Genomic DNA, 24,824 nt, shown 5'->3' with positions numbered 1-24,824 from the left:
GGTCTCTGGGAACAAGAATTTGGATGGTAATAACCCATAATGTGGGTGCTTGTAACTCAACCCAGGTCTCTGCAAGATCAGCAACACTCTGAACCTCAGAGCCATCCATCCCTACAGCCCCAAACTCACTTTGTGAGAGTACATTATTTCTCCATTTGCAAATACAGTACAGACCGAGCCACATTCTGTAAACGAAGAGACTGGACCAAACCTTAAAGACCTTTTATGCTCCTGGTGCCCACCCCAAGGTCCTGCAGGTCCTGCCCAAGCTCCTGCCCCTCATCCTTGCCATCCTTCCCTGCTGGGTCTCAGGTAATTTTGAGGAAATACCCTTCTAGAGTAAGGGAAGAGTTTTTTCCTTGGGATCCAGTTTCCCAACATCTTTAAGCTTATTTAGTGCCCTGGTAACGGGTGCCGTGTTTCAGACATGGCAGGATTAAAATCTCATTTCGATCCTGGGAAAGAAATAGTTGAAAAGGGAAGAAGAGAGTCCTCACCCTTCTCTAGTTAGCTTTTGCTGTTTGTTCGTGCCCGCCCCTACCCCTTCTGACACTAGCACACCCAGTGTGCTGAGAAGGGGGCAGACCCAAGCCCCACTGTCGGCATGTCTTCACCTGTGAGGCAGGGCAGTGAGTGGGAGCTGCCTGGGAGTGCCGGGAGTGCGGGGGCCGCTACCGCTACCGTAATCAGAAATAGCCTAAGATAATGTCAGCTCACTTACAGCTCCTTCCTTCTTAAAAGGGGCCATCAGACAGCTGTGGGACCAACATGAGGCTTTATTAAATACCATATATTTGAGTGTGTGTGTGTGTGTGTGTGTGTGTGTGCGTCTGTGCGCACACACACACACACACATGCTGGGCAAGTGCTTCCCACTGAGCTAAACTTCTAGTGTACTCCCCTCTGGAGACAGTGGCTTCCATGTAGCCCAGGTTGGACCTCAAACTAGTGATTCTCTTTTTGAGTTCTGGGAAAGCAAGTGTACGCTGCACCTCAATTGTTTCTTAAAGTTTGAATAAAAATCCATTTTCTGCAACATGTCCTGTGAGTGGGGAGGAGGTTGCTGAGAACCACCAGGATTGCCCTTGGATGAGTGCTCCCTGTCACCACCTCATGTGGCACACTCAGGAGCCAGCTTTAGGTTCTCTAACATGCTATTTTCAGCCCGACTCTTGCAACGGAAACTCCTGAAAGACCGCTGTTTGTGTTTTGGTCATTTCAACCTTTTTCAAAAAAATATTTATTTATTATGTATACAATATTCTGTCTGTCTGCCTGCAGGTCAGAAGAGGGCACCAGATCTCATTTCAGATGGTTGTGAGCCACCGTGTGGTTGCTGGGAATTGAACTCAGGACCTTTGGAAGAGCAGGCAATGCTCTTAACCGCTGAGCCATCTCTCCAGCCCTGGTCATTTCAATCTTGACTCCACCCCCTGCCCTCCAGTTTGGAAGGTGCCGGCTAGACTGTCATGCATCCCTCGCGTTCATCTCTGAGTCCTTCAGAAGTAACTGGGTACTCACAGGGTACCGTGTTCTCTGCCGTTGTAGTTAGGGGGAGCCTCATCTGTTTCTACTTTCATCCCTGAAGAGACCGTGGAGGGGCAAAGGTGGAGGGTGCGTGCCCTTGAGCAAGAGTGGCCTCCGTGTCAGTCAGTGCTGTGGCTGTCCTCCCAGTGCCCCAGCCCCACCTTTCCCTCAGGAACACACCTACTAAGGTGGCAGAGACAGGCTCTCACTTCATAGCTCTGCAGGCAAAGCTCCCACTGTGTAGCTCTGGCTGTGGATCTCACTATGTAGACCAGGTTGGTTTTGAACTCCCAGAGATCCTCTTGCGTCTGCCCCCTGGGTGCTGGGATCAAAGGTGTTTGCCACCACACTGTCCTGGTTTTTGGTTTTTCTCTTTTGGCTTTTTGGGGGACCACTACCCAACTCCCAAATAAATCACACATGGAGGCTTATGCTTAGTTATGAGACGCCTGGCCTTAGGTTGGCTTGTTTCTTGCCTGCTTTTCTTAAATTATCCTGTCGACCTTTTGCCTCTGGGCTTTTATCCTTCTAACTTCTGTATATTTTACTTTCCTTCTGACTCCGTGGCTGGCCGGGTGTCTGGGTGACTGGCCCCTGACATCCTCCTCTCCTTGTTCTCTCGTTGTTCCTCATTCTTTACCTCGCCTCTCCTTTTATACTCTCTGCCTGCTAGCCCTGCCTATCCTTGCTTCTGCCCTGCTATTGGCCATTCATCTCTTTATTAGAACCATCAGGTGTTTTAGACAGGCACAGACTCACAGCTCCACAGTTAACCAGATACAGCATAAACAAAAGTAATACGCCAGAAAATAATCCTCCCCAGCACTGGCCCCTCTCCCCCAAGGCTTCCTTGATGTCCTTACGTATGCCAGTGTGTGGTTCTGAGTAGTTAGAAGCTCATCAGCTTGAACTCCATGAGCTCCAGGTGCTAGGATTTCTCGTGGGGACGGATAGACATTTATTTGGGCACCATTGTTTCAACTTCATTTGCTACATACATGTACATACATGTAGCACTGAGGGCTCATTTCTGAGATGAGATCATTGAGCCTCGTTCGAGATTTCTCACTAAGGAATTCCCAGAGGCCTCTTCGAGGAAGAATACTGTGAATTGAGTCATGGTGACCACAACCGGCTTGTCATCATTCAGTGTTTTCTCCTGAGCGCCTGAAATGTGCTTGATGCTGGAGATATGGTAGAGACGGTGACTCAGTGATCTCCGCCTCGTAGGGTGTGGCTGGAGGGCCACCAGATTTAGGAATGGTGTGGGCTAACTATGTTTATCTGTAAGTGATGAAATACTTTTTTAAAACTATCTTCCATCGGAGCATTTCAGTTGCGTTCTTTCCTCTGTCATTGTGCGTGGCTGACATTCTGTATTGCCTCCTCCTTGGGGTCTTAAACAGCAGAAATTAATTTCCCCCTTTTATTTCTAATTATTTAATTATTTTAATATATACTTACGATATGATTTTTAAAAGCACTTTTAATTTTGTGTCTGAGTATTTTACCTGCGTGTATATGTGTGCCACGTGTGTAACTCATGCCCAGGGAGGTCAGAAGAGGTCCTCAGGTCCCCTGGAACCGGATTTGCAGATGGTTGTGAGCCACCATGTGGGTGCCGGGAACTTGAACCTGGGTCCTCTGCAAGAACAACTGCTCTCCCAGCATCATGTTTTATATATAAAAAACGTGGCACACGGTGGTGGTGGCACATGCCTTTAATCCCAGCACTCAGGGGGCAGATGTAGGAGGATCTCTGAGAGTTCGAGGCCAGACTGGTCTTCAGAATGAGTCCCTGTCTTGAAAAACCAAAGCCAGACAAACAAAAAGCATATATACATTATAGAATGATAAATCAAGTTATTTACTATATGAGATACTTACCATATGAGATACTTATCACAATTACCATGTTTTTATGTGAGAGCACTTAAAATTTCGCTCAGTGTTTAAAGTTACATTTGTTTGTTTATCGTGCGTGTGTTGTACATGCACATGTGGTATGCACACGTGTACCTGCCACAGCACACATGTGGAGGACAGACTGCGGACGAGTTAGTTCTCCTTGCACCACCTGGGGTCTGGACTTCAAGCTTGCCTGGGTCTTGGCAGCAGGCATATTGGCCCGCTGAGCCCTCTTGCCTTGGCTCACTTCTTGGCTATTTTAAAATAGATAATTTATTATTTATTGCAGTCATCAGATAGATTGTTTGAATGTGCGGTATACTTTATATTACTACCTTTTTAAAGGTGCATTGAAAGAGAAAGGCATTTTAATCCAAAGTCCCTACTTGCCTTAAGGCAGGCTTCCTCACATACTCACTTCTAAGCATCTATTATGCTTCCCGTGGGTTGTTATTACCTATGTAATTTTTTTAATAAATTGCACCGATATATAACATAATACACATTATAATTTAGCGCCAAGTTTAAAAACTCTTTTCAGGCATTTTGAAGGGCTGGGTCTGAACAAGGCAAGAGCTGAGGATTTCTTTTTCTTTCCTGCCTTTACCTAGAGAAGCCTGAGGCCTGGGCATTCGTTGCCTTGAAGGTTGTGGCTGATGAACTGACTTAGCGAAGCTCGGTGACCTTGGCTGCAAGGAAGGACAACAGCCCAGACAGAGGCTGCGGTGCAGGCTGAACCAGGCAGAGAGGATGGCACAGGGGAGCTCCCCATGCCAAAACCTTAGCTCCAAAGGCAGCCCTCGGGGAGAGTGGACTGATGTGCCGACTTTGTGACCTGTCTCTTTCGAGGTTCAGATCAGCAAGGCTGGCCTGCTGGCAAGGTTAATCCCTTTTTAGTCGTGAATCCTGCAGCTTGCATCGCTGGCCTTGCAGTTCAGGTCGGCATGGAAAGAAAGCCTAAAAGTGTGAGAGAGTGTCTGCCATTGAGAGACGCTGCTCGTTTGGAGGGTACATCGTCTGGTCCCTTGGGAAAACAGACACACAGTTCAGATCAAGAGAGGAATGCTGTGCATTCCTTAGGTAAAACATCCGCCACCGTGGCCTGCTGCTTGCTTTGCCAACTTGTGCTCTTTTAGATTCAGAAGACTCCCCCACTCCAGGCTTCCCATTTTCACTAGAGGTTTCAAACCGCTGGCTTTTGTTCAAAAACGGTTTCTACCTGTTCTCACCCCTTCTGTTGGCTGTTTACGTTAGAACAGTGTCTAGGTGTCCGCAGCTGACTGGCTAAAGGAAAGCTCCGGCCGTTCTTCAGCCAGCTCTTCCCGTCTTCTATCCCTGCTTCCTTTTTTGAGCTCTTTCTTTCCTTCCTTCCCTTTTTCCTCCCTCCCTCCCTCCCTCCCTTCCATCTTTTTTGTTTGTTTATTTTTTCAAGACAGGATTTCTCTGGCTATCCAGGAACTCACTCTGAGACCAAACCGACCTCGAACTCACAGAAATCCACCTGCCTCTGTGCTGGGATTGAAAGTGTATGCCACCACCACCCAGCTTTCTTTCTTATCTTACGCATTTTGGTGTTTTGCTTGCATATGTTAGTGTATCACATCTGTGCCTGGTGCCTGAGGAGGCCAAAGACTGCAGCAGGTCACCTCAATCTGGAGTTATAGCCAGTCATGGTCCACCATGTGGTTGCTGGGAACTGAACTGGAGCCCTCTGCAGGGGCATTCAGTGCTCTTACCAGCTGAGTCATCCTTCCAGCTACCTTTTTTCTTTTTAAACTTAAATTTTACTGGAGTTATATTTAGTACATATATTTCATTAGAGGAATTTCTCATTACTGAAAATGAGAAGCTGGAGAAAGACAGTCATTATATCAGATTGTGTATGTGTGTGTTTGAAACAGGGTCTCAATGTGTAGTCCTTGCTAGCCTGAAACACAGTTTATACCAGGCTACTATTGAACTCACAGACATTCACTGCTGCTGTCTCCTGAGTGCTGGGATAAAAGGTGTACACCACAGTGCATGGTTTGTCCGTTTTTGTTTTTTTTTTTTGGTGAGTGCATAAATTTCTTCATTTTCGTAGGTCTGATTACTTCTTTAAAAATATTGCAGTAAAATGTACATAACACAAACCTGACCCTTTTTGTTCTTCAGTGCCCCATTTAGAATGGAACTGATTTCTTTTAAGCGGGGGGGGGGGGGCTTTTCTTCTCTTGCTTCTTCAGCTTTTCCTTCTACACTGGGAGTGAAAACCCTGACGCATTCACAGCTAATTTGGTGCCCTCCTGTGTGGCTCTAGACCCCTGTCTTTTGTCCCTTCCTCCCTCCTCTTAAAGCCCAGTCAGCCCATCCATATCCATGGTGTCCGTATTAACCAACAACTATAGATCAGATATGTTTTTAAGTTACATGTATGTTACATGCGTGTGTGACCTTCCTTGTCACTCTTGCTGAAGCAACCATTAACACGGTATCTACATTGTCTTAACAATAATGTGTAATTTAGAGGGGATGTAAAGCTTCCAGGACGGTGTGCATGGGTTGCATGTGCAGGCAGATACTGCACTGTTCTTTAGAAGATGCTGAGTCCAGTTGATCAGCTTTGGACCTCCAGTCACCACCCATGCCAAGGGAAGACTTCATAGCTTTCGTAGCTAATGACTGCTGTGCCAGTGAGTGCCCAGAGGACAGTGGAGGCCCAAAGCTGCTATAAATACTTTTAGCGGAAACTGTACAGGTTGCTCATCGTCTCACTGAACAGCTTCGGTCTCCCATCCTTCTCTTCTCTTTCCCTTTTCTAGCAGGCTCTCCTGTTTTCCAGGCTAGCCTAGAACTTACAGTACAGCTGGAGAGGATCTGGGAACTCTGCTCCTCCTGTCCCTACTGTCTAAGAGCTAGGATTCCAGGCATACACCAGCACTCCCAGCTCAAATGTTTTATGTTTTGTTTTGTTCTGTGGTTCCAGACGTTGAACCCAGGCCCTGATACATGCTATGAAGTTCTCTTCTCCAATGAACCTTCCTTTTTCTTTATGAAGATTTTTTGTTTGTTTGTTTTGTTGTTTTGGAGCTCACTCTGTAGACCAGGCTGGCCTTAAACTCACAGAGATCCTCCTGCCTCTGCCTCCTAAAGTGCTGGGATTAAAGGCGTGCACCACCACTGCCTGGTTTGGTTTTTTTTTTTTTTTTGTAATGAAGATTTTTATCTCCATGGAGGGGGAAAATAAAACACTTGCATGATCTTTGGAACATAGTATCATAATGACTTTCTTACGTCTTTCCTAAAAGCATTTGTAATTTTATTACGTATATGTATGTATCTATGTGTGCATAGACAAGTACACACTTGGCATTTATGGAGGTTGAGAACAACTCTCAGGAGTCAGTTTTCTGTGCCACCTCATGAGATCCAGGACTGAACTCAGGCCTGTGCACAAGAGCCTCTACTGGCTGAGCCATCTTGCTAAACCTCATTTGCATCCCCCCCACAGGGTTTCTTTGTAGCTCTGGAGCCTGTCGTGGGAGTACAGGGAGTCGTGTCGTGTAGACCAGGCTGGCCTTGAACTCACAGAGATCCACCTGCCTCTGCGGGGGATTAAAGGTGTGCACCACCACCGCCCTGCTTCATTTGCAATTTTTAGTGAAGCCAAAAGAGATAATTTAATATAGACCACGTACACTGAACCAGAGATTTTGGTTGCTTTGGTCAGAGACTGGGATGATGCATAATTTTGACTCCTTCTGGCTACTTTCCGGTGCTTTCCCTCTCATGTGCCTCCCCTTCTGTTCCAGGTGCTCCCCTGCCCAATTCAGGCAACGAGCAGCATTCCTCGGCCTCCATCTTCGAGCATGTTGACAGGATTTCCCGATCCTCAGAGGCCAGCCGGCGGGTCCCCAGTAAGATCCAGCTGATTGCCATGCAGCCCATCCCAGCACCCCCAGTGCAGCACCCCGTCCTGGCCGACCGAGTAGCAGAAACCAACAAAATCAACAAGGAGGTATTCAGTGTTAACGAAAGCGAACTAATAAAGAAGCTCACGTCCTGATTTGGTCAGTGCTAGAACAATGAGTGAAAGGCCCAGTGTCGAGCAGTTGCTCTCTAATTCAGAACAGTACAAGCTGGGCATGGTGACTGAGGCCTGTAATCCCAGCACCCTGGAGGCCGAGGCAGAAGAGTCACTCCGGGACTGCATCCCTCGGGCTGCACTGTAATGCCCTGACTCAGAATCAAAAAACAAAACAAGCAAGAAATCACACACATACACACACACACACACACACACACACACACACACACACCCTGTATTTAATTTTTAACGTTTTATTTATTCTTTGAAAATCTGGTACATTCCTCCAATGTACCCCCCCCCAATTCTCCCCAGACCCCCTAACCTATCTCCCTCCCAGCTTCATATCGTCATCATCATCATTAATAATAAGCCTCATCCACTGGGCACGGGCAACCTAGCAGTAGCCACATCCTCAAAAGAAAAAGTGTCTCTTCCCCGCTTAGACATCAGCTGCCCGTCGCTCATATACTAGTGTCCTCCGGAGCCCTCTTGCACACTTGGTTCTTTTCCACCCTCAACACTAGTCAGGGACAGTGATGGATCCTGACGAGATTAGCAGACGAGTGTTAAAACAGCCCTGAGAAGGCTCTCTGGAAAGCCTTGCCCTCTGCCTCAGCCACCCAGGCTCTTGAACACTGGGGTTAGCCTGCAGATGGTCAGCCTTCCCTAAGCTAACCGCCATCAGTGAGTGGCAGGCTCTCTGTCGCCTGGTGTGGGCAGTGCCCCTTCTCTGGAGGAAGTGACTCCCCGAACCTGAGCCAACACCCTGAACGATTGTTCTTGCTGCCCACCGTCTGCACGTAGATCCAGTCGGCTCTGCGCCACAAGTCGGAGATTGAGCACCACCGCAACAAGATCCGACTGCGCGCCAAACGCCGAGGCCACTACGAGTTCCCCGTGGTGGATGACCTGTCTTCTGGCGACACCAAGGAGCGACACCGAGTGTACCGCAGGGCACAAATGCAGATCGACAAGATCCTGGATCCCGCAGCCAGTGTGCCCTCTGTGTTCATAGAGCCCAGGAAGAGGTGGGCCGGGGCCCCAGGAACGTGGTGGTCAGGCAGACTAGACACGGGGCAGGATGGAGATGGGCCTATGACAGAAATCCTGGTCATATCCAGGTGACGTTCTGTGACTGTGAATTGAAGAGGTTTCTGTAGAGGTCGTGTAGGCTTACAGGAAGTGGAAGAGCCAGCTCCTGGGGGGAAGGGGTCCCTAATCTCCACATCCAGTGCTAGCCCCTATTGCCTCCTCGGTCTGATAAAACCATGCACCTGTCTTTCTTTGTACAGCCAGCTTGTCCCCTGCGCCATTAGCTCGTCCATCCCCCTGCTTACTCTTTACTTCTTGTCTCCATCACCAGGATGGGCACAAGGTAGTGTGGCGAGCCAGCCTCCATGTTTCTCAGCTTCCTGCAGTCTTTGGTCTCACCTTCCCAACCTAGGCTGGCTTCCCCAGCACCTCCATGGTTCCTTGCAACCATTCGTAACTCCAGTCCCAAGAGATCCAGTGCTCTTTCCTGGCAAAACACCTACACTCCAAGAAATAAATACACCACTAAGCTTGTCTTTCTGTACCCAACCTGTACCCCTGGGGTGGGTGAGACCTTCCTCTATTTCGGTTCTGTCTGCGGCCAGCCACACAGAGCTATGACTGCAGTGGATAGCCCTCTCATCTTGTCCCCAGATTCACCTGCAGCCATTTCTGGCCCTCAGCCTGCTGAGCTGGCACTGCTTAGGCTGTTCTCATGTCCCTCCCCAGCTTCAGATCTGGTCACCCCCTCAGGTCACCTGTGGGGTATTAATAGCTCTCGGCCAGGCCTGCCACTTTGTGACTGACTATGTCACTAAGTGATGTCTTGAGTACAGACTGCTCTGTTGTCTGTCTGATAGTTCGGTCTCGTCTATAGTGCCCAGGTGGAGTTGTGACCAGACTGGCTGCCACCTTGAGAGAATCCCTGGCGCCTTTCCTAAGTGGCCAACCCATCATAGGCATTCCGAAAACATTGGTGTTAAGTTGATAAGCCAGTAGCTAACAGGTTTATTTCCTGTGAAGATAGTTTCTGTTTTCTTTCCCATCAGCTCACGGATAAAACGTTCTCCTAAGCCACGCCGGAAACACCAGGTCAACGGCTGTCCTGCTGATGCCGAGAAGGACAGACTCATCACCACAGACAGTGATGGCACATACAAGCGGCCTCCGGGTGTGCACAACTCTGCCTATATTGGATGCCCAGTGCGTAACCCCGAACCCTTGGGAACCATGGTGGGAGTTACGAGGAGGGCGCCTTGATGAGAGGGGAGGGTGCATCGTACTGGCTGCTGCCCTGTGCACAGTGGATACCAGGGCCAGCAGCTCATGTAGCACACAGGGTAGATGGACTTGGGCACCAGCTAGCCAAACCTGAATCATACCAGCCTAGGAGCCGCTGGGTGACACCTCTGTGAGTGTGTCCCAGGCCTTCCTCTGTGATAACCCCTCTCTACTTTCAGAAGGGGAGCTGCTTGGGGTTAATTGGAAGAACAAGAATGTCCAGGTTGTCTCTTTCTGCCCTGACAATGGTTGTTCAGGGTTTTTGTTTGTTTGTTTGTTTGTTTGTTTTGGCTGGTTAGTTGGAGTTTTTGTTTGTTTGTTTTTTGTTTTATTTTTTGATATTTCCTGTTTTGTCTGCACACCTCTACACTCACATAGAATTAATTACTCAGCTGAATCTTTATCCAAAATGTTGGGACCACACTGCTTCAGATACTAGATATGGTGAAATGTACATGCAAACTTTACCAGTTGAGCATCCCAATAGGAAAGTCTGCAACTTGAAATGTTCAAAGTCCCCAACTGAGCATCATGTCAGAGTTCAAAAAGTTTCTGGTTTCGGATTAGGGATGTTCAACCTTCCTACATATGTACACACATACGTATTTGTATGTGCATATTATATGGATATGCATATTATACATACATGCATACGTATAATTTTCATAAGCATAAAGAGCTCAGTAGAAATCAAAGAATGAAAACCCTTTTTTTTTTCAAATGGAAAAGGACACAGATAGTGTGGCTTGAAGTGATAAAGGCAGACATGGATACATGATGAGACACACAGGCTCCATTGAAGAGGAAATCTTGCTTCTCAAGGGACCATTAGCAGGAGACACAAAGATGCCCTGGGAAAGAGAGGGAGAGTCCAAAGGACACAGTTCATTGGCAGCAGGGGGAGCATAAAGACTCAGCCCTACTGTGCCGAGCAAACTGAGAGAGCCAGCTTTGTTGGCGTGACCTTAGCAGCAGCTTGTCCTCAGAGACGGCATTGTGATCGTCACAGTTGCTCTAGAGCACTCAAGTTTATTGGAGGCTTCCACTTTTTCCCTAACTGACACGTAACTAGTGTGGAAAATGCGTTCAAAATGTGTCTACAAATGTGCCAGGCTACGTACTGACCTGGGGCTGTAGTCTCATTTTGTCGAGACCATCTGGAATAAGCCGGATCTTCTTTGTGAGCTTCACGTGCTCTGAAGTCCGACCGTGACTTTTATAACCTGCTCCTGAGGGTTCTTGTGAGCTAGAGCTGCTAATTATAGGGGCCACCATAGAAAGGAGGAGTCAAGTAGTTTCTCTCTCTGAATGCAGTGCTCCCTGATGGGGGAGGATTCCCCTTCATCCCTTCATACACACACACACACACACACACACACACACACACCTGCTTTTCCTGCAACAGATGGGTATTCCTGTCCTGCTAGAGATTTTGGGAAGCGTTTGTCCAAGAACTGGTGGTGTTTGACTCAGTCTAGAGAAACTGTCCTCGTAGGCCTTCCATAGAGTCACCAGGTGCCCATAGAAGAAGAACCAACATTCCCTTCCCTTCCCCCACAACCTTTCCTGGCCAGCCCTGGCTCATCTTTCCAAGCCTGTCTGAGATCCTTGTTTTCCAGTCCTCGAGTTCCATCCTCCTGTTGAATTCTGTGTAGGGAGTGATGTGTCCTTTCCCTCATTCATCTCCGTTGATGACCAACTGTCAGGTTCCCCTCGTGGTGTCCTGGACTCTCCTCTTGGGTTTAACTTAATTTGGGGGAACAAACCTTGCTGTGTTGCCCAAGCTTCAGAATCCTAGTTCAAGCAAGCAGTGCCGGGACTGCAGGCAGAGGCCGCGCTCCTGGCTTGGACCTTCGTTTTCTCCGTCGTTCACAGGAAGTACAGGGCTCCTTCAAGAGTTGGTGGCAGGAGCCTTTCCGGAACCTCCTTGGACTTTAGGACTGCCTTTCCAAAGATCCCCTGCTCAGAAAATCCTTTCCAAGTCTACTTAACTTTTGACTCTGCCTGAAATTCTGTGATGTGTGTTTCAAAAATAACACCTTTCTTAGAATTCACCTTCCCCGGCTAGATTTTTACCTTCAAGAGCATATGTCTGTGACACAGTTTTAAATTATCTGAAATTTTCCACTTTCTCTCTCAAACTAAGTTCTCCTTGAGGGCTGCCCTCCAGAACCCTCAACCCCTTCTAGCCTGTCTCTACTATAGTTTGGGTTTGGGCCTGGAAGACTTCTGTCCTTGGACCACGTCCAGCCGCTGCTGTTTAGGTAAACACTGGCCTTTTTATAAGGATAGCCATGCCCTTGCTTGCACGCTGTCTTTGGCTGCTTTTTGAGTTGCGTTGTAACAGACTTTTATGACTTGCAGAGCCTAAAATATTTATTGTCTGGCTCTTGACTAAAAGTTTTTGTTGGCACCAGGCCTGCTGGTGCCCATCCATAGTCCCAGCTACGGCCGGGCGCATTCTTGAGCCCAAGAGTTTAGAGGTAGAGAGATCCTATCTCATTAAAACAACGACAGCAACAAAACACTCCAAGTGTGTTGACCCCCAAACCAGATGCTCTTGGAAGAGAAAGGAGGTGCTATTAATGATTAAACCAGGGCAGCAGGCACAAACCTAAACCAGGATGTTGAGGTTGCTTTTTTCAGAGCCCACTAAGGATTGTAAAATAGCCAGCATGGGGCCTGAACCACGATGCCTAGAAGAGCGCTCGCTCCACGTTTGCGTCTGAAGAATGACAGGGGCAGGACTCTGCTGTAAAACGCGGTCCTCTGGGCAGGATGTGGCCATTGTGTTTATCCTGAAGCAGGCAGGGGGAGTGCATGAGGAGGCCCAGAAAACCCAAAGCTCCTCCCTTCTGGAGAACGAATAAGAGGCAGATTTTCTTGATGGCGCAGGTGTCTGTCCATTGCCCAATGCCCCTTTAAGTCTCACTTCTCATGTAAGTCACCCCAGTGAAACTCATTGACTACACTGGAGTAGAATTGGGGGTTTGGTGCCCTCTCTGGGGGTACGTTGGTGTTTGTTCATGTCTGAACCAACCAGTCCTGAATCGTAACGGGCTCAGCAGACTAGATTTCAAAAGAAATCGAATTTAAATTCCCAGCCAACCAAGCGCCTTAGGAAATCTTAACGTTATAGCCCTCAGGTTTTCATTGTTGAGTTCTGTCTCTGTGTGGAGTGTTGTGCTAGAAGGTGGGATGTGGGCAAGAGAACTCTTGACTTCCAGATTCTTACAGTAGAGGCTGAGATGTGAAGGGGGAGTGGGGAGACAGAGGAGTGGGAAGGTCTGACTTTGTGGCTCTCCTTTTGGGTTTCTGATAGGATTCCCATGTCAGGGGGATCCCAAAGGAACCACCCTCCCCAGCATCAGAACCTGTCTGTCCTGCTCCAGAAGTTAAACTCTCTCTCTCTCTCTCTCTGGGATCTGAGTGCTCGGTGTGTGTGTATGCATGCACACACACGTGCGCGCATGCTCTCACACACTGCAAAATAAAATAAATCTTGAGCTGGACATGGCGGCACACACCTTTAATTCAAGCACTGCAGAGGCAAAGGCAGGTGGATCTCTAAGTTCATGGTGAGCCTGGGCTGCATAGGAAGTTTCAAGCCAGTCAGGGCTACATAGTAAGACCCTGTCTCAATAAATAAAATGAAAAGGAAGAAAGTTTAAAAAAAAAAAAGCCACGCAGTTTCTCTGATTCTTGCTTCTTAAACTGTGGGTACAGGACATTAAACTTTAGAGGCCTCCAATACTTCCACTTCAGAGACATAATTCCCGAATATTCATCACTATTCACTGTGGTGAGCTGTTTTTAAACTGTTATTTGAATTACTTACACACAGATAGGGTGTTTTCTGACTGTTGATAGTCAGCTCCGCCTGTCGGTTTTCACACCCTCGGAAAGTTGACTGGATTTGTGTAGTGTGCACACTTTGAAGTGTGAAACGTGGCTGCCTAGGCACTCAGGGAAAATGTCTCCCTCCAGGTTCTGAAATCCATCTCACACAGTTGAGTTTTACAGAAAAGAAGTTGGATAGTTGAATACTCACTCTTGGTTTTTCTCCACCTAAAGTCTTTGTCTCCCACAAAATGTGATACATATTATGTAGATTCCGCTTGAATTCCGCTGACGGACCCTTTCCCACGCGGAGGGACCACTGTTAAATTCCCCTTTGTGCCAGGATTTTTTTTCACGCTCTGCCCCATCCCACGGAAGCAAGCACACATGTCACTCTCCTCCTTGCCTCCCGTGCAGTCTGATCCTGACCTCCCGGCTGACGTGCACACGCCCTCCTCTGCTGAGCTGAGCAGGTATCCAGGCCTGCCCTTCTCGGCCTCGCAGTACATCCCTCCCCAGCCATCCATCGAGGAGGCCCGCCAGACAATGCACTCCCTCCTGGACGATGCCTTCGCCCTCGTGGCTCCCAGCAGCCAGCCTACCAATCCAGTGGGAGCCAGTCCCGGGGTGCCAGCCAGCCTGCCTGTCAACAGTACCCCTTCCAGGGAAGAGAGGCGAGCCACGCAGTGGGGGTCTTTCTACAGTCCAGCCCAGACGGCCAACAACCCCTGCAGCGTAAGTACTGGCCTCCTGGAATTCTCTTCAGGGCATGGTGCTTGAGTTTTGTTACCTAACTGTGGCACTTGAAGGTGGTCTTCTTAGTTTATCTTCTACTACAGTTAATTCTTAGTGTTGGAAGCATCCTTTCGCACGGGAGGGTTGTGGGTGGTGATGTAGGGGCATCTTCCCAGCTACCTTACGGGGTCACGAAGGGGAGATGCATTGTCAGGGTGTGTTCTCCTTGATTCTGTAAAGGGATCAGCATAGGAACTACCTGGTCCTGGAGATGTCCCCAAGGCTGGGAGAGTAGAGGTGCTAGTTCAAGCACAGACAAGAACAACCATTTGCAAATGTCGGCTTCCCATCTTGGAAGCTGACATTTTGGGCTTTCATATGTCTTTGTTGTCATAATTTATACTTATTATATCTTGTCTGTTTTTGTCACATTCTTTGTATGCAAGTGTAGATGTGTATGCGTGGGTGAGGGATAGGGTTGGTGCTGTTCACATGTGGGTGTATGTGGGGGGTGGGGTTGGTGCTGTTCACATGTGGGTGTGTGTGTGGGTGGGGGTGGGGTTGGTACCGTTCACATGTGGCTATATGCATGGGTAGAGGATTGGGTTGGTGCTGGTTCACGTGTGGGTGCATGTGGGTGCACATACATGTGGAGACCGGAGGTCAGGCTCAGGTGCTGTTCCTTAGGAGCTGCCCATTTAGGTGAGGTAGGTGGGTCTTTCTCTCAAACTTATCAGTTCTCCGAGGCTGGCTGGCCAGTAAGCCAAAGGGATCCTCTTCCCGTCTCCACCCCCCAGCACTGGAGTTACAAACGCATGCTACAATGCATCTGGATTATGATGTGGGTGTTGGGGTCCAACTCAGGGTCCTTCATCCTGGACAGCAAACGATTTACTGACTGAGCCAATCTGCCCCCCACACACAGATTCTCTTAAAGAGAGGACATACAAGCCACACTCACGGAAATGACACACACTGGGGACATACAAGCCACACTCACGGAAATGGCTCTCACACTGGGGACATACAAGTCACACTCACGGAAATGACACACACTGGGGACATACAAGCCACACTTACGGAAATCACACACTGAGGACATACAAGCCATACTCATGGAAATGACACGCACTGGGGACATACAAGCCACACTCACGGAAATCACACACTGGGGACATACAAGCCACACTCACGGAACTCACACACTGGGGACATACAAGCCACACTCACGGAAATGACACACACTGGAGACATACAAGCCACACTCACGGAAATGACACTCACACTGTGGACACACAAGCCACACTCACGGAAATGACACTCACACTGAGGACATACAAGTCACACTCACGGAAATGGCTCTCACACTGGGGACATACAAGTCACACTCACGGAAATGGCTCTCATACTACCTCCCACTAGTTTCAGATGAAGTGATTGCACCAAATTCTTTGTGACCTGTTAACTCCGGAGAGAAGTTAATAGGTGACAATGTAAATTCACCGGTTGGTGAGTACTTGCACTGGGTTTTTCCGATTTTTTTTTAAACCCATGGTAAGATAATCCTGAGGGTGTCTATCTGTCTCTCCAGATATGTGCGTGTCTGCATATGTTGTGTATGTGTGGAATCTTTATCTCTGAGGTTCGTGTGATTCTTTCAACATAGATTATTTCCTTCACGACAAGAGGTGTAGAATTCCTCAGTGTGGGCAGCTGCTGTCACATGGGAGAAATACCATCCCATCTAGTTGTTACTGTCCTTACTATTAAATGTAGCTTTCCAGTGATAAATATTAAACTACTTCAGATCATGTGAGACAAGGGATCGTATCTGGATAATCAGCTAGGTGTGGTGGAGCATGCCTTTAATCTCAGTAGAGGCGGGCAGATCAGTGTAAGCTCAAACTAGCTTCGTCTCCATAGTGACTTTTAGCACAGCCAGAGCTACATAGCGAGACCCTGTCTGAAGGGAAGGAAGGAAGAACAGACGGACAGACAGGGGGACACAAATGCGGGGGTAGATAGGAACGTTTATCTGTGATGGGAATGGTGACTCCTCCGTCCTGAAGTGTTGCATGGTTCACGTGGCTACTGCACGGAACCAGCCTGCGTGCCTGTCAGCTCGTGAACAGACAAAGATGTGCGCGTAGGAAATGGAACTTCATCCAGCTGTAAAGAAGAGTAAAGTAATGACCTCCATGGGAAAATGGATAGAACCAGAGGTCATTATGCCAAGCAAATAGAAAGATAAATAGCATGCTTTCTCTTGTGTGTAGAATCTAGGTTTATATATTTTTTTTAAAATTAATTTTGTTCAGATTTTAATTTTATTGCCCCTTTAAAACACCATTCAGTTATTTATTTATTTATTTATTTATTTATTTATTTATTATGTATACAATATTCTGTCTGTGTGTATGCTGCAGGCCAGAAGAGGGCACCAAACCCCATTACAGATGGTTGTGAGCCACCATGTGGTTGCTGGGAATTGAACTCAGGACCTTTGGAAGAGCAGCCAGTGCTCTTAACCACTGAGCCATCTCTCCAGCCCCTAGGTTTATATTTTTGTGCTTATGTAGAGCGTGGACGTAGAACGGGACCGTGAGGGGCAGGAAGAGGTCCCAAGAGAAGGGGAGAGTGGAATGCACATGACGTGGAAGCAGGAGCAGAGGTTGTTGGAGGGGAGGAAGGGCTGGAAGTGACAGAAAGGAACAACGTGTAATGACACATCGGCATGAGATGCCACCGTGAAATCCTTCTCCTTCCCTCCCTCCCTCCTTCCCTCCCTCCCTCCTTCCCTCCTTCCCTCCCTCCTTCCCTCGTTCCCTCCTTCTCTCCCTCCTTCCCTCCCTCCCTCCTTCCTTCCCTCCCTTCTTCCCTCCTTTCCATCCTCCCTCCCTCCCTCCCTTCCTCCCTCCCTCCCTTCTTCCTTCCTTCCTCCCTCCCTTCTTCCTTCCTTCCTTCCTTCCTTCCTTCCTTCCTTCCTTCCTTCTTTCCTTCCTTCCTTCCTTCCTTCCTTCCTTCCTTTCGTCTTAATGGTTTTTCAAGACAGTGTTTCTCTGTGTAATCCTGACTGTCCTGGAACTCATTACATAGACCAGGTTGGCCTCAGACTCAGAGATCCGCCTGCCTCTGCCTCCCTAATGCTGGGGTTAAAGGCGTGCACCACCACCACCCAACTTGAAATCCACTACTTTCTATGCTAACAAAGATTTTAACCCAGTAAACTATGGAATGTTGTCCAATGAAAAGAAAAAGACAAACAGTTTGACCGTTGCTTTTATCTTACTGTTGGGAGTTGTGCTCTGATCTTGCATGTGCCAGACCAGTGATCTGCTCCTGGGCCACATCCCTAGCCCAGATTGCTTATGGACCTGGCAATGGCGGGCATTAAATACAGGCCCTTGACCAGGCCAGGCATGGAGATACTCTTTAACACTGTGTCCGCAGCCAGGCAGCCTCTTAATAAGTTAATGAGACACTGACTAGATGAACCAGCCATCCATTGGCTCAGTTTTTATCCAGAGGAAATGAAAGCATTCCTTTCCGTCGGAAACCTTTAATGTCATAGCAGCCTTAGTCTCCCAGATTTAAATTTTTGGTTCTAAAAATCGGCTCCGATAGCACACAGAATAATTCCAAGACTTGTCAAATGGGATGACATGAAATTAAACGGCTTAAACGTAGTCAAGAAAGCAGGCAGTAGTGTGCTGAGTCAGCTTATGGGAGGGGAGACGGTCTGTCAGTTAGACATGGTGGCTCACAGCTGTCTGTAACTCCAGTTCTAGGGGATCCAGTGCCACCTTCTGGCCCTGCTGACACGGCATACATGTAGTGCACAGATGTACATGCAGGCGAAACATCCTTACACATAAAGTAAAAAATAAGATTATAAATAAGTCAATCAATTGAAAAACTTGCATTATTTATCTGCTTTCTGGTGGAAGACCCCAGTTGGATGCTAAGTTTTGATAAGAAAACAGTTCTTTCCTGTCACTGTAGCACATATCTTTAATCCTAGTAGTCGGATGGTAGAGGAAAGTGGATTTCTGTGAGTTTGAGGCTAGCCTGGTCTACGTAGTGAGTTCCAAGACAGCCAGGGCTGTGTAGGGACCCTATCTCAAAACAAAGCAAAAATCAACAACAGACAAAGCAAAACCAGTCCTTGGTAGGTGTGGCAGTATACTCCTTTAACCCCAGCACTCAGGAGGAAGAGACAGACAGATCTCTTGAGTGTAGGACTAGCCTGTTCTACATACTAAGGTCCAGGCTAGCTAAGACAACATAGTGAAACACTCCTCAAAGACTACATAACAATAATAATATTCCTGAAAGTTGACCTAAGTTTGTAAGCTTGATATTGTCATTTTATGAGTGCTAATGTTGACCTTTGTGTTCTTTTCCATTCGCCCTAGAGATATGAGGACTATGGGATGACTCCCCCATCCGGCCCGCTACCAAGGTAAGATTTCCAGAAGAAATCCTATCATGGCTTTCTCATGCAGGCTGTTTTGTTTTTTTTTTTTTAATTTTACAAACGTATTTTTTAGTTAATTTGAACAGTTATCAAACTCTGGGTTGTGTATTTTTTTTTTAAATCTAACCAAAAGAGTAAACTGTTGGAATTTGGGAAGTTGTTCAGTGTCCAAAATGCTTATTGCACAAATGTTAGGACTTGGGCAGGCGTGATGGCTCAGTGGATAAAGGTGCTTGCCACCAAGCTTGCCTACCTGATTTCAATCACGGGGACCCACACAGTAGGAGGAAGCTGCCCTCTGATCCCACGTGTGCCGTAGCACACGTTCACACATAGCTGCACACATGCACACGTATGATGCTGGAATTTAAGTTCTGCTACTGTATGAGAGATGGGGAAGGGACATGAGAGCCAGAAAAGGATGATTAACAAGAACAAGGACCTTGTGAAAATGGAAACATTGAGGACAATTTTACTCATGAACAAAGGTAGAAAGAATATGAAACCAGATATTTACAAACAGGGAGCAATATATGAAAAGGATATCGTATCACGACCAATTTGGACTGGTTATTAACATAAGGGTGACTTAGCATGTTAAAAAACAAGCCACGAAATATCCTTCTTCAAAGAGGACAAGGGAGGAAATGCCATTTGAGTAGATCAGCATTTGATGAGACAATGTCGGTTTGTGCTCAGAGTTTCAGCAAATAAAACCTAGAGGAGAAGGGTTTTGACAGTGAGCTCTGGGCCTGCTCAGCTCACCCGAGTTGAAAATATTTGTGAGCAAAAGTTATTTTTAAAATCAGGTGAAAAACATTTAAAAAGGTAAAAAAAAAAATCAGGTAATAAGGGGGCTGGAGAGGTGGCTCAACAGTTAAGAACCTATTGTTCTTTCAAAGGATCAGGGTTTAGTTCCCAGCACCCACGTGGTGACTGACAACCATCTTAACTCCAGTGGCAGGGGACCCAGTGCCGTCTTCTGGCCTCCAAGGTTTGCACATGCCACACATGCATTCATGTAGGCGAATTACTCATGTACATGAAATTAAATAAACCTAAACAATTTGTTTTTGTTTTCCGAGACAGGGTTTCTCTGTAGCTTAGGAGCCTGTCCTGGAACTAGCTCTGTAGACCAGGCTGGCCTCGAACTCACAGAGATCCCCTTGCCTCTGCCTCCCAAGTGCTGGGATTAAAGGCATGTGTGCCACCACTGCCCAGCAACAAAATTTTTTATGTCAGATAGTAACAGATATGTCCAGGAAGAGGAATCTGTCTTCCTACTCAAGTGAAAATTAGGCATTGTTACCTCCTATCTACACTTGTGAGTTTGACAGTATCTGAGCACCTACAGGCTTTTCTGGGTGAACTTTTTTTTTTTTTTTACTATTATGAAATTAGGAGTGTCCCTATCCATAGACTCTATAATTTGCGTTCCCCAAATGATGGTTGTCGTAAGACAAAGCAGTGGACTTTAAAGGAACAGAGTATGGGAAGTTCCTCCAGAGTCCTGTGGCAGATTCCACAGAGTTTTCGTGTGAAATGAAGACAGTTGGTGTATTTTCTGGTAGATGGTTGGAGTCCCCCTTCCTTCTCTAAGAACATCCTCTGTAAGGGCAGATCCTCCTAAAGTAACACATGTCAGATGACATATCACATACATGGGAAACTGCTGTTTGGAGGAACTTTGATTTTCACTTTTTTTTGATATCTACAGTTAAACTGTTGCTACTATTGATGCATAACATACTGTTCTTACTGGGCTTTTATAGAAATATAAATGTATATGTGCATCTACATAACTTGGATTTTTATGTGCTGTCCACTTTGGCGGGAGAAGTATCCCTAGCTTAACATGTTGACTTTACATTGTACAAAAACCAACATTCATGTTGGTCTAGACATGTTAAACTTAATTCTCCCCCTCCCCCATTTATACAGGGATGATACACTGTAAGCGCTTTCCTACATGGGTTTGATTACAGAAACTAATAGTATTCTCTAGATAATGAAAACCATCCATGAGAATCTAGATGCCCTCTGTGAAGGGCATTTGAGTCAAATCTCAGGCACTGCTCCACTAATTGGGAGGTGAGGGGTTGGCGGATGGTTTGGTTTGTGAGGATTGTTGTGCTAGCTTGTAATAGGCTTGTGTTTTTAATAGACTTTTAAAGTAAGTTTCTTAAATGTTCTTAGTTTTAACTCGCAATCAAGTTAATATTTATGGATAGAATTCACATAAAAACTCTTAGGAGCCCTGAATAATGTTTTTTTGTTTCCCTAAGTTTAAAGTGATTCGGAACTTAAAAAGTTTGAGAACACTTCTTAAACTGGTTTTCAGGCTTGATGGAAAAGCGAGGTTGCCTGTGGAGTTTTTCTTTTGAGAACAAAATCCCAAAAGCAAGCATCAAACAACTCATGTCTAGGATGCATCTTTCTGGGGTGCAGCATGGGAAGTCAGAGTGAAAAGCAAAGCTCCAGCCGCACGCCTCCCCTCTCTTCTACCCTTCCTTTCCGTCCCTTCCCCTCCCCTTTCCTCCCCTCTCCTTTCCTCTCAGACTTAGTACTAAGGTAGGGCCCTGAACTAATAGAGATGTCCTATATTCTAGTGGAGGAGAGAGAATTACACGAAGCCATCTTAATCCCTGTAGGGGGCGCCATCTTAAAACTCCAGAGTTGGGTAAGGGGTATTGATGCCGGGTGTGCTCTCCCAGCAGACCGAGCTTCGGCCCAGGGTTGCTGCCATCTTCAGAGTTGGCCCCCCCTGAGCCCTCTCAGCCACAGTCATCAGCTGACGCTCCTTTTGCTGCCCGAGGGATCTACTCCGAGGAGCTGCCGTCCGTGGCCCGGCCTCGGCCTGTTGGGGGCACCACAGGTGGGTACAGTGACTGAACTTGCTTCTCTGCATAGTAGGATGCTTGCTGCCAAGCCAGCTGGCCCCCTAGCTCTTGTCTCTCCCTGAGAATGCTGGGATTACAGATGTGTGCTTCTCCATCTGGTTTTTTAAATAGATGCTGGGACTCCAGCTCAGATGGTCAGAATTACGCGCCAAGGACCTTCACCTGCTGAGCAATCTCCGGTACCCTACAACTATACTTTATGATCCGCTCCTTTGATTGGCCCGCAGAGGTGTAAACAGAACAGCTGTGAGACCCTTAAGGGTTTCAGTGGGGGCACGCTGCTGTTCGCGGCCAAGCAGTGGGGTTTACTGTAGCAGTTCCCCCAGGCTTTTGCTCCCCTAAATCACTGTCTCCTTTCATAACTTTCCAACTCATGAAGAGCCAGTGAGGGCTGTTTGTGAATGCGTCCTGTTTCCAGCGTCCTTGCTGCTTGAGATCACGGCCCTTCCTGGCCTTGTCTTGTTGCTTTTGTATTTTGCAAAGTCACCTGGGTGTGTTTTAAGCCCATTCACTCCGTTGCTCTCCCTGGTCTTTCCCGCTCCCTCCCCTGGGAAGCCAGACTGAAGCTTCTCTCTACAGAACACACACACACTTCTGTGATGTCATCAAGAAAGTAGTGTTGGCTTTTCCAAAATTTTCAGTGATTGCTAAATGTCTTAGTCAAAGATCTGTTGCTGTGAAGAGACACCATGGCCATGGTATGGTGTTTTCTTAACAAGGAAAACATGTAATGGGGAATGGCTTATGGTTCAGAGGTTTAGTCCATTGTCATCATGGCAGCACGCGTATGTGCTCACCTAATCATATGTATTAATTTTTAGTTTTTTTTAAAGACGCATGAACTTAGAAGTTGTGTCAAATGTTCAACTACAATCTGTCTTCTGATAATTTCTAACGAGATGAAATTATGTAATTTTCTTTCTAAGACAGAGTTTCTCTGTATAACTAGCTCTGTAGACCAGGCTGGCCCCAAACTGACAGAGATCCACCTGCCTCTGCCTTCCGAGTGCTGCAGTTAAAGGTGTGTGCCACCACCGCCCAGCTAGAACCCGTGTAAATGTATATAATGGAAAATGTTGCTATCTATTGGAAGAATTTTTTAAGATTTATTTATTTTTATTTTGTGTGTATAGGTGTTTTTCCTGTATGTCTGTCTGTGGACATTTGTGCAGTGACCAGGGAGGCCAGAAGAGGGTGTTGAGTCTTTTGAACTTGAAATTGCAAAGGGTTGTGAGCCACTTTGTGGGTACTGGGAACTGAACCCAGGTTCTCTGCTAGAGTAGTTAGTGCCCTTAACTGCTGAGCCATCTCCAGCTCCTAGAATTACTTTCTGATTATAGAAAATTACCAAATGTGGGGCTGGAGAGTAGCTCAGTTGCTAATGTACCTCCCTGGCATACACAAGGCCATTCCTTAATACTATATGAACTCTGGATGTTGGTACACATATGTTGTCCCAGCACTAGAAAGGTGGAGGAGGTAGGAAGATTGGTTCACAGTCACTCTTGACTGAGTAGTGAAACTCAAGGCCAGCCTGGGCTACGTGAGACCTTTCCTTAACAACAGCAAATTATCAAATGTGTGTTTTTAAAAATCACCAGAAGCCAGGTGTGATATCCTACACCTTTAATTCTAGCCCTTGGAAGTCAGAAGCAGGCAGATCTCTTGTGAGTTCAAGACCAGTCTGGTTTACATATGAGTTCCAGGACAACCAGAGCTACATAGAGAGACCTTGTCTCTAAAGATAAGCAAAAGAAAATAATGAAAATCTGTAAGATTATGAGAAAGAGGCTCATTGTAGAGGATTGATTCTAAAAATTGACAAGGCCAGGCAGTGGTGGCACACAACTTTAGTTCCAGCACTCAGAAGGCAGAGGCAGGCGAATCTCAGTATCTCAGTGAGTTCAAGGCCAGCCTGGTCTACAAAGCAAGTTCCAGGACAGCCAGGGCTGTTACACAGAGAAACCCTGTCTCAAAAAAACAAAAAACAAACAAACAAAACAAAACAAAATGACAAGTAGGGAACCTTCAGAAGACTTCTTCTGAAGAAAGAAGACTTCTTCATAAGCAGAGAACAGGAAGAAATAATTCACAAAAGTGTAGGGGCATGTATATGTGTGTGCGTGCTAGCGTGTGTGTGCATGTGTTTGTGTTTGTGTGTGTGTGTTTGCCGTTTAAAAGAACTAGGAAGATAGCTTAGTTTCAAAAATAACTAGAGAAGATTAAACTTGATAAATACAGCAATAAAATTATCCTCATAAAAATGTGATTTTCAGTGCTGGCAGATCTCTGAGTTCGAGGTCAGCCTGGTCTACAGAGTGAGTTCCAGGACAGCCAGGGCTACACAGAGAAACCCTGTCTTGATAAACAAACAAAGAATGTAGTGATTAAATTTACGTCCAGCTTTTTCATCTGGTGCTGAGCCCCTAGGTTGTTGGGCGTGTTTGACAGGGGACAAGTGTCCGAGCAGTGCTTGGTGTGGTCACACGTCAGCTGCGTGGTTGGTGTTCTGCTGGATTGCAGCTACTGGTGGCTGTGTTAGTTACTGTTCCCGTTGCTAGTCAGAAACAACTTGAGGAAAACTTTGTTTTTGCCTCGCTTGGAGGGCTCGTCTTGGTGGGGAAGGCAAGGTGGCAGGAGAGCGGGGCGTCTGGGTCGCAGGAAGCAGAATCGTGTCCTGAGAGCTTTGGGGATCAGTTTGGAGGTGGGACTCGTGAGCTTTTGAGGGTTTTGTTTTGTTTTTTGTGGAAAACACAGTCTCCCTGCTCCCAAATCCAAAATATTGAGGAGAAAATGGCATGGGCCAAGATGTTTAGCCCGTCATTATTCAGAGCAGGAAGAAGAAGAGGGATGTTACCGCCTTGGGTACCCAGTGAGTAAATCATGTGGCTACTTAGTCATCTTACTTTATTTCTAACTATGTTGGTCTGGCTATCTTGAAACTCACCATATAGACCAGGCTGGCCCTCAGACTCACCGAGATCCACCTGCCTCTGCCTCCTGAGTGCCCTGATTCTAGCTGTGTGCCGCCATCTCTGGCGATGTGCAGCTATTT

The 24,824-nt window shown here is 46.9% G+C and overlaps 1 protein-coding gene across 5 annotated transcripts in view; it reads left to right on the top strand.

Moving 5' to 3' along the window:
* Kiaa1549 (KIAA1549 ortholog) overlaps positions 1-24,824 on the top strand; it is a 128,459-nt gene that overhangs the window by 97,258 nt on the left and 6,377 nt on the right. For 2 of the 5 annotated variants that reach the window (XM_087901771.1, XM_087901770.1), the window contains exons 13-18: positions 7,227-7,432; positions 8,309-8,532; positions 9,586-9,739; positions 14,075-14,392; positions 18,808-18,854; positions 21,587-21,744. In XM_087901771.1, coding sequence (XP_087757897.1) covers positions 7,227-7,432; positions 8,309-8,532; positions 9,586-9,739; positions 14,075-14,392; positions 18,808-18,854; positions 21,587-21,744 — 1,107 coding nt within the window. Of the gene's footprint in view, positions 1-7,226; positions 7,433-8,308; positions 8,533-9,585; positions 9,740-14,074; positions 14,393-18,807; positions 18,855-21,583; positions 21,745-21,880; positions 21,949-24,824 lie in introns of all 5 variants that reach the window. The other 3 variants (XM_087901769.1, XM_087901768.1, XR_015736675.1) reach the window with 2 other exon arrangements.

Source organism: Myodes glareolus, chromosome 25, assembly GCF_982192425.1.
Source record: "Myodes glareolus chromosome 25, mMyoGla1.1, whole genome shotgun sequence".
Taxonomy (NCBI): domain Eukaryota; kingdom Metazoa; phylum Chordata; class Mammalia; order Rodentia; family Cricetidae; genus Myodes; species Myodes glareolus.
The sequence above is the reverse complement of the archived record's forward strand: the minus strand, read 5'-3'. Positions and strand labels throughout refer to the sequence as shown.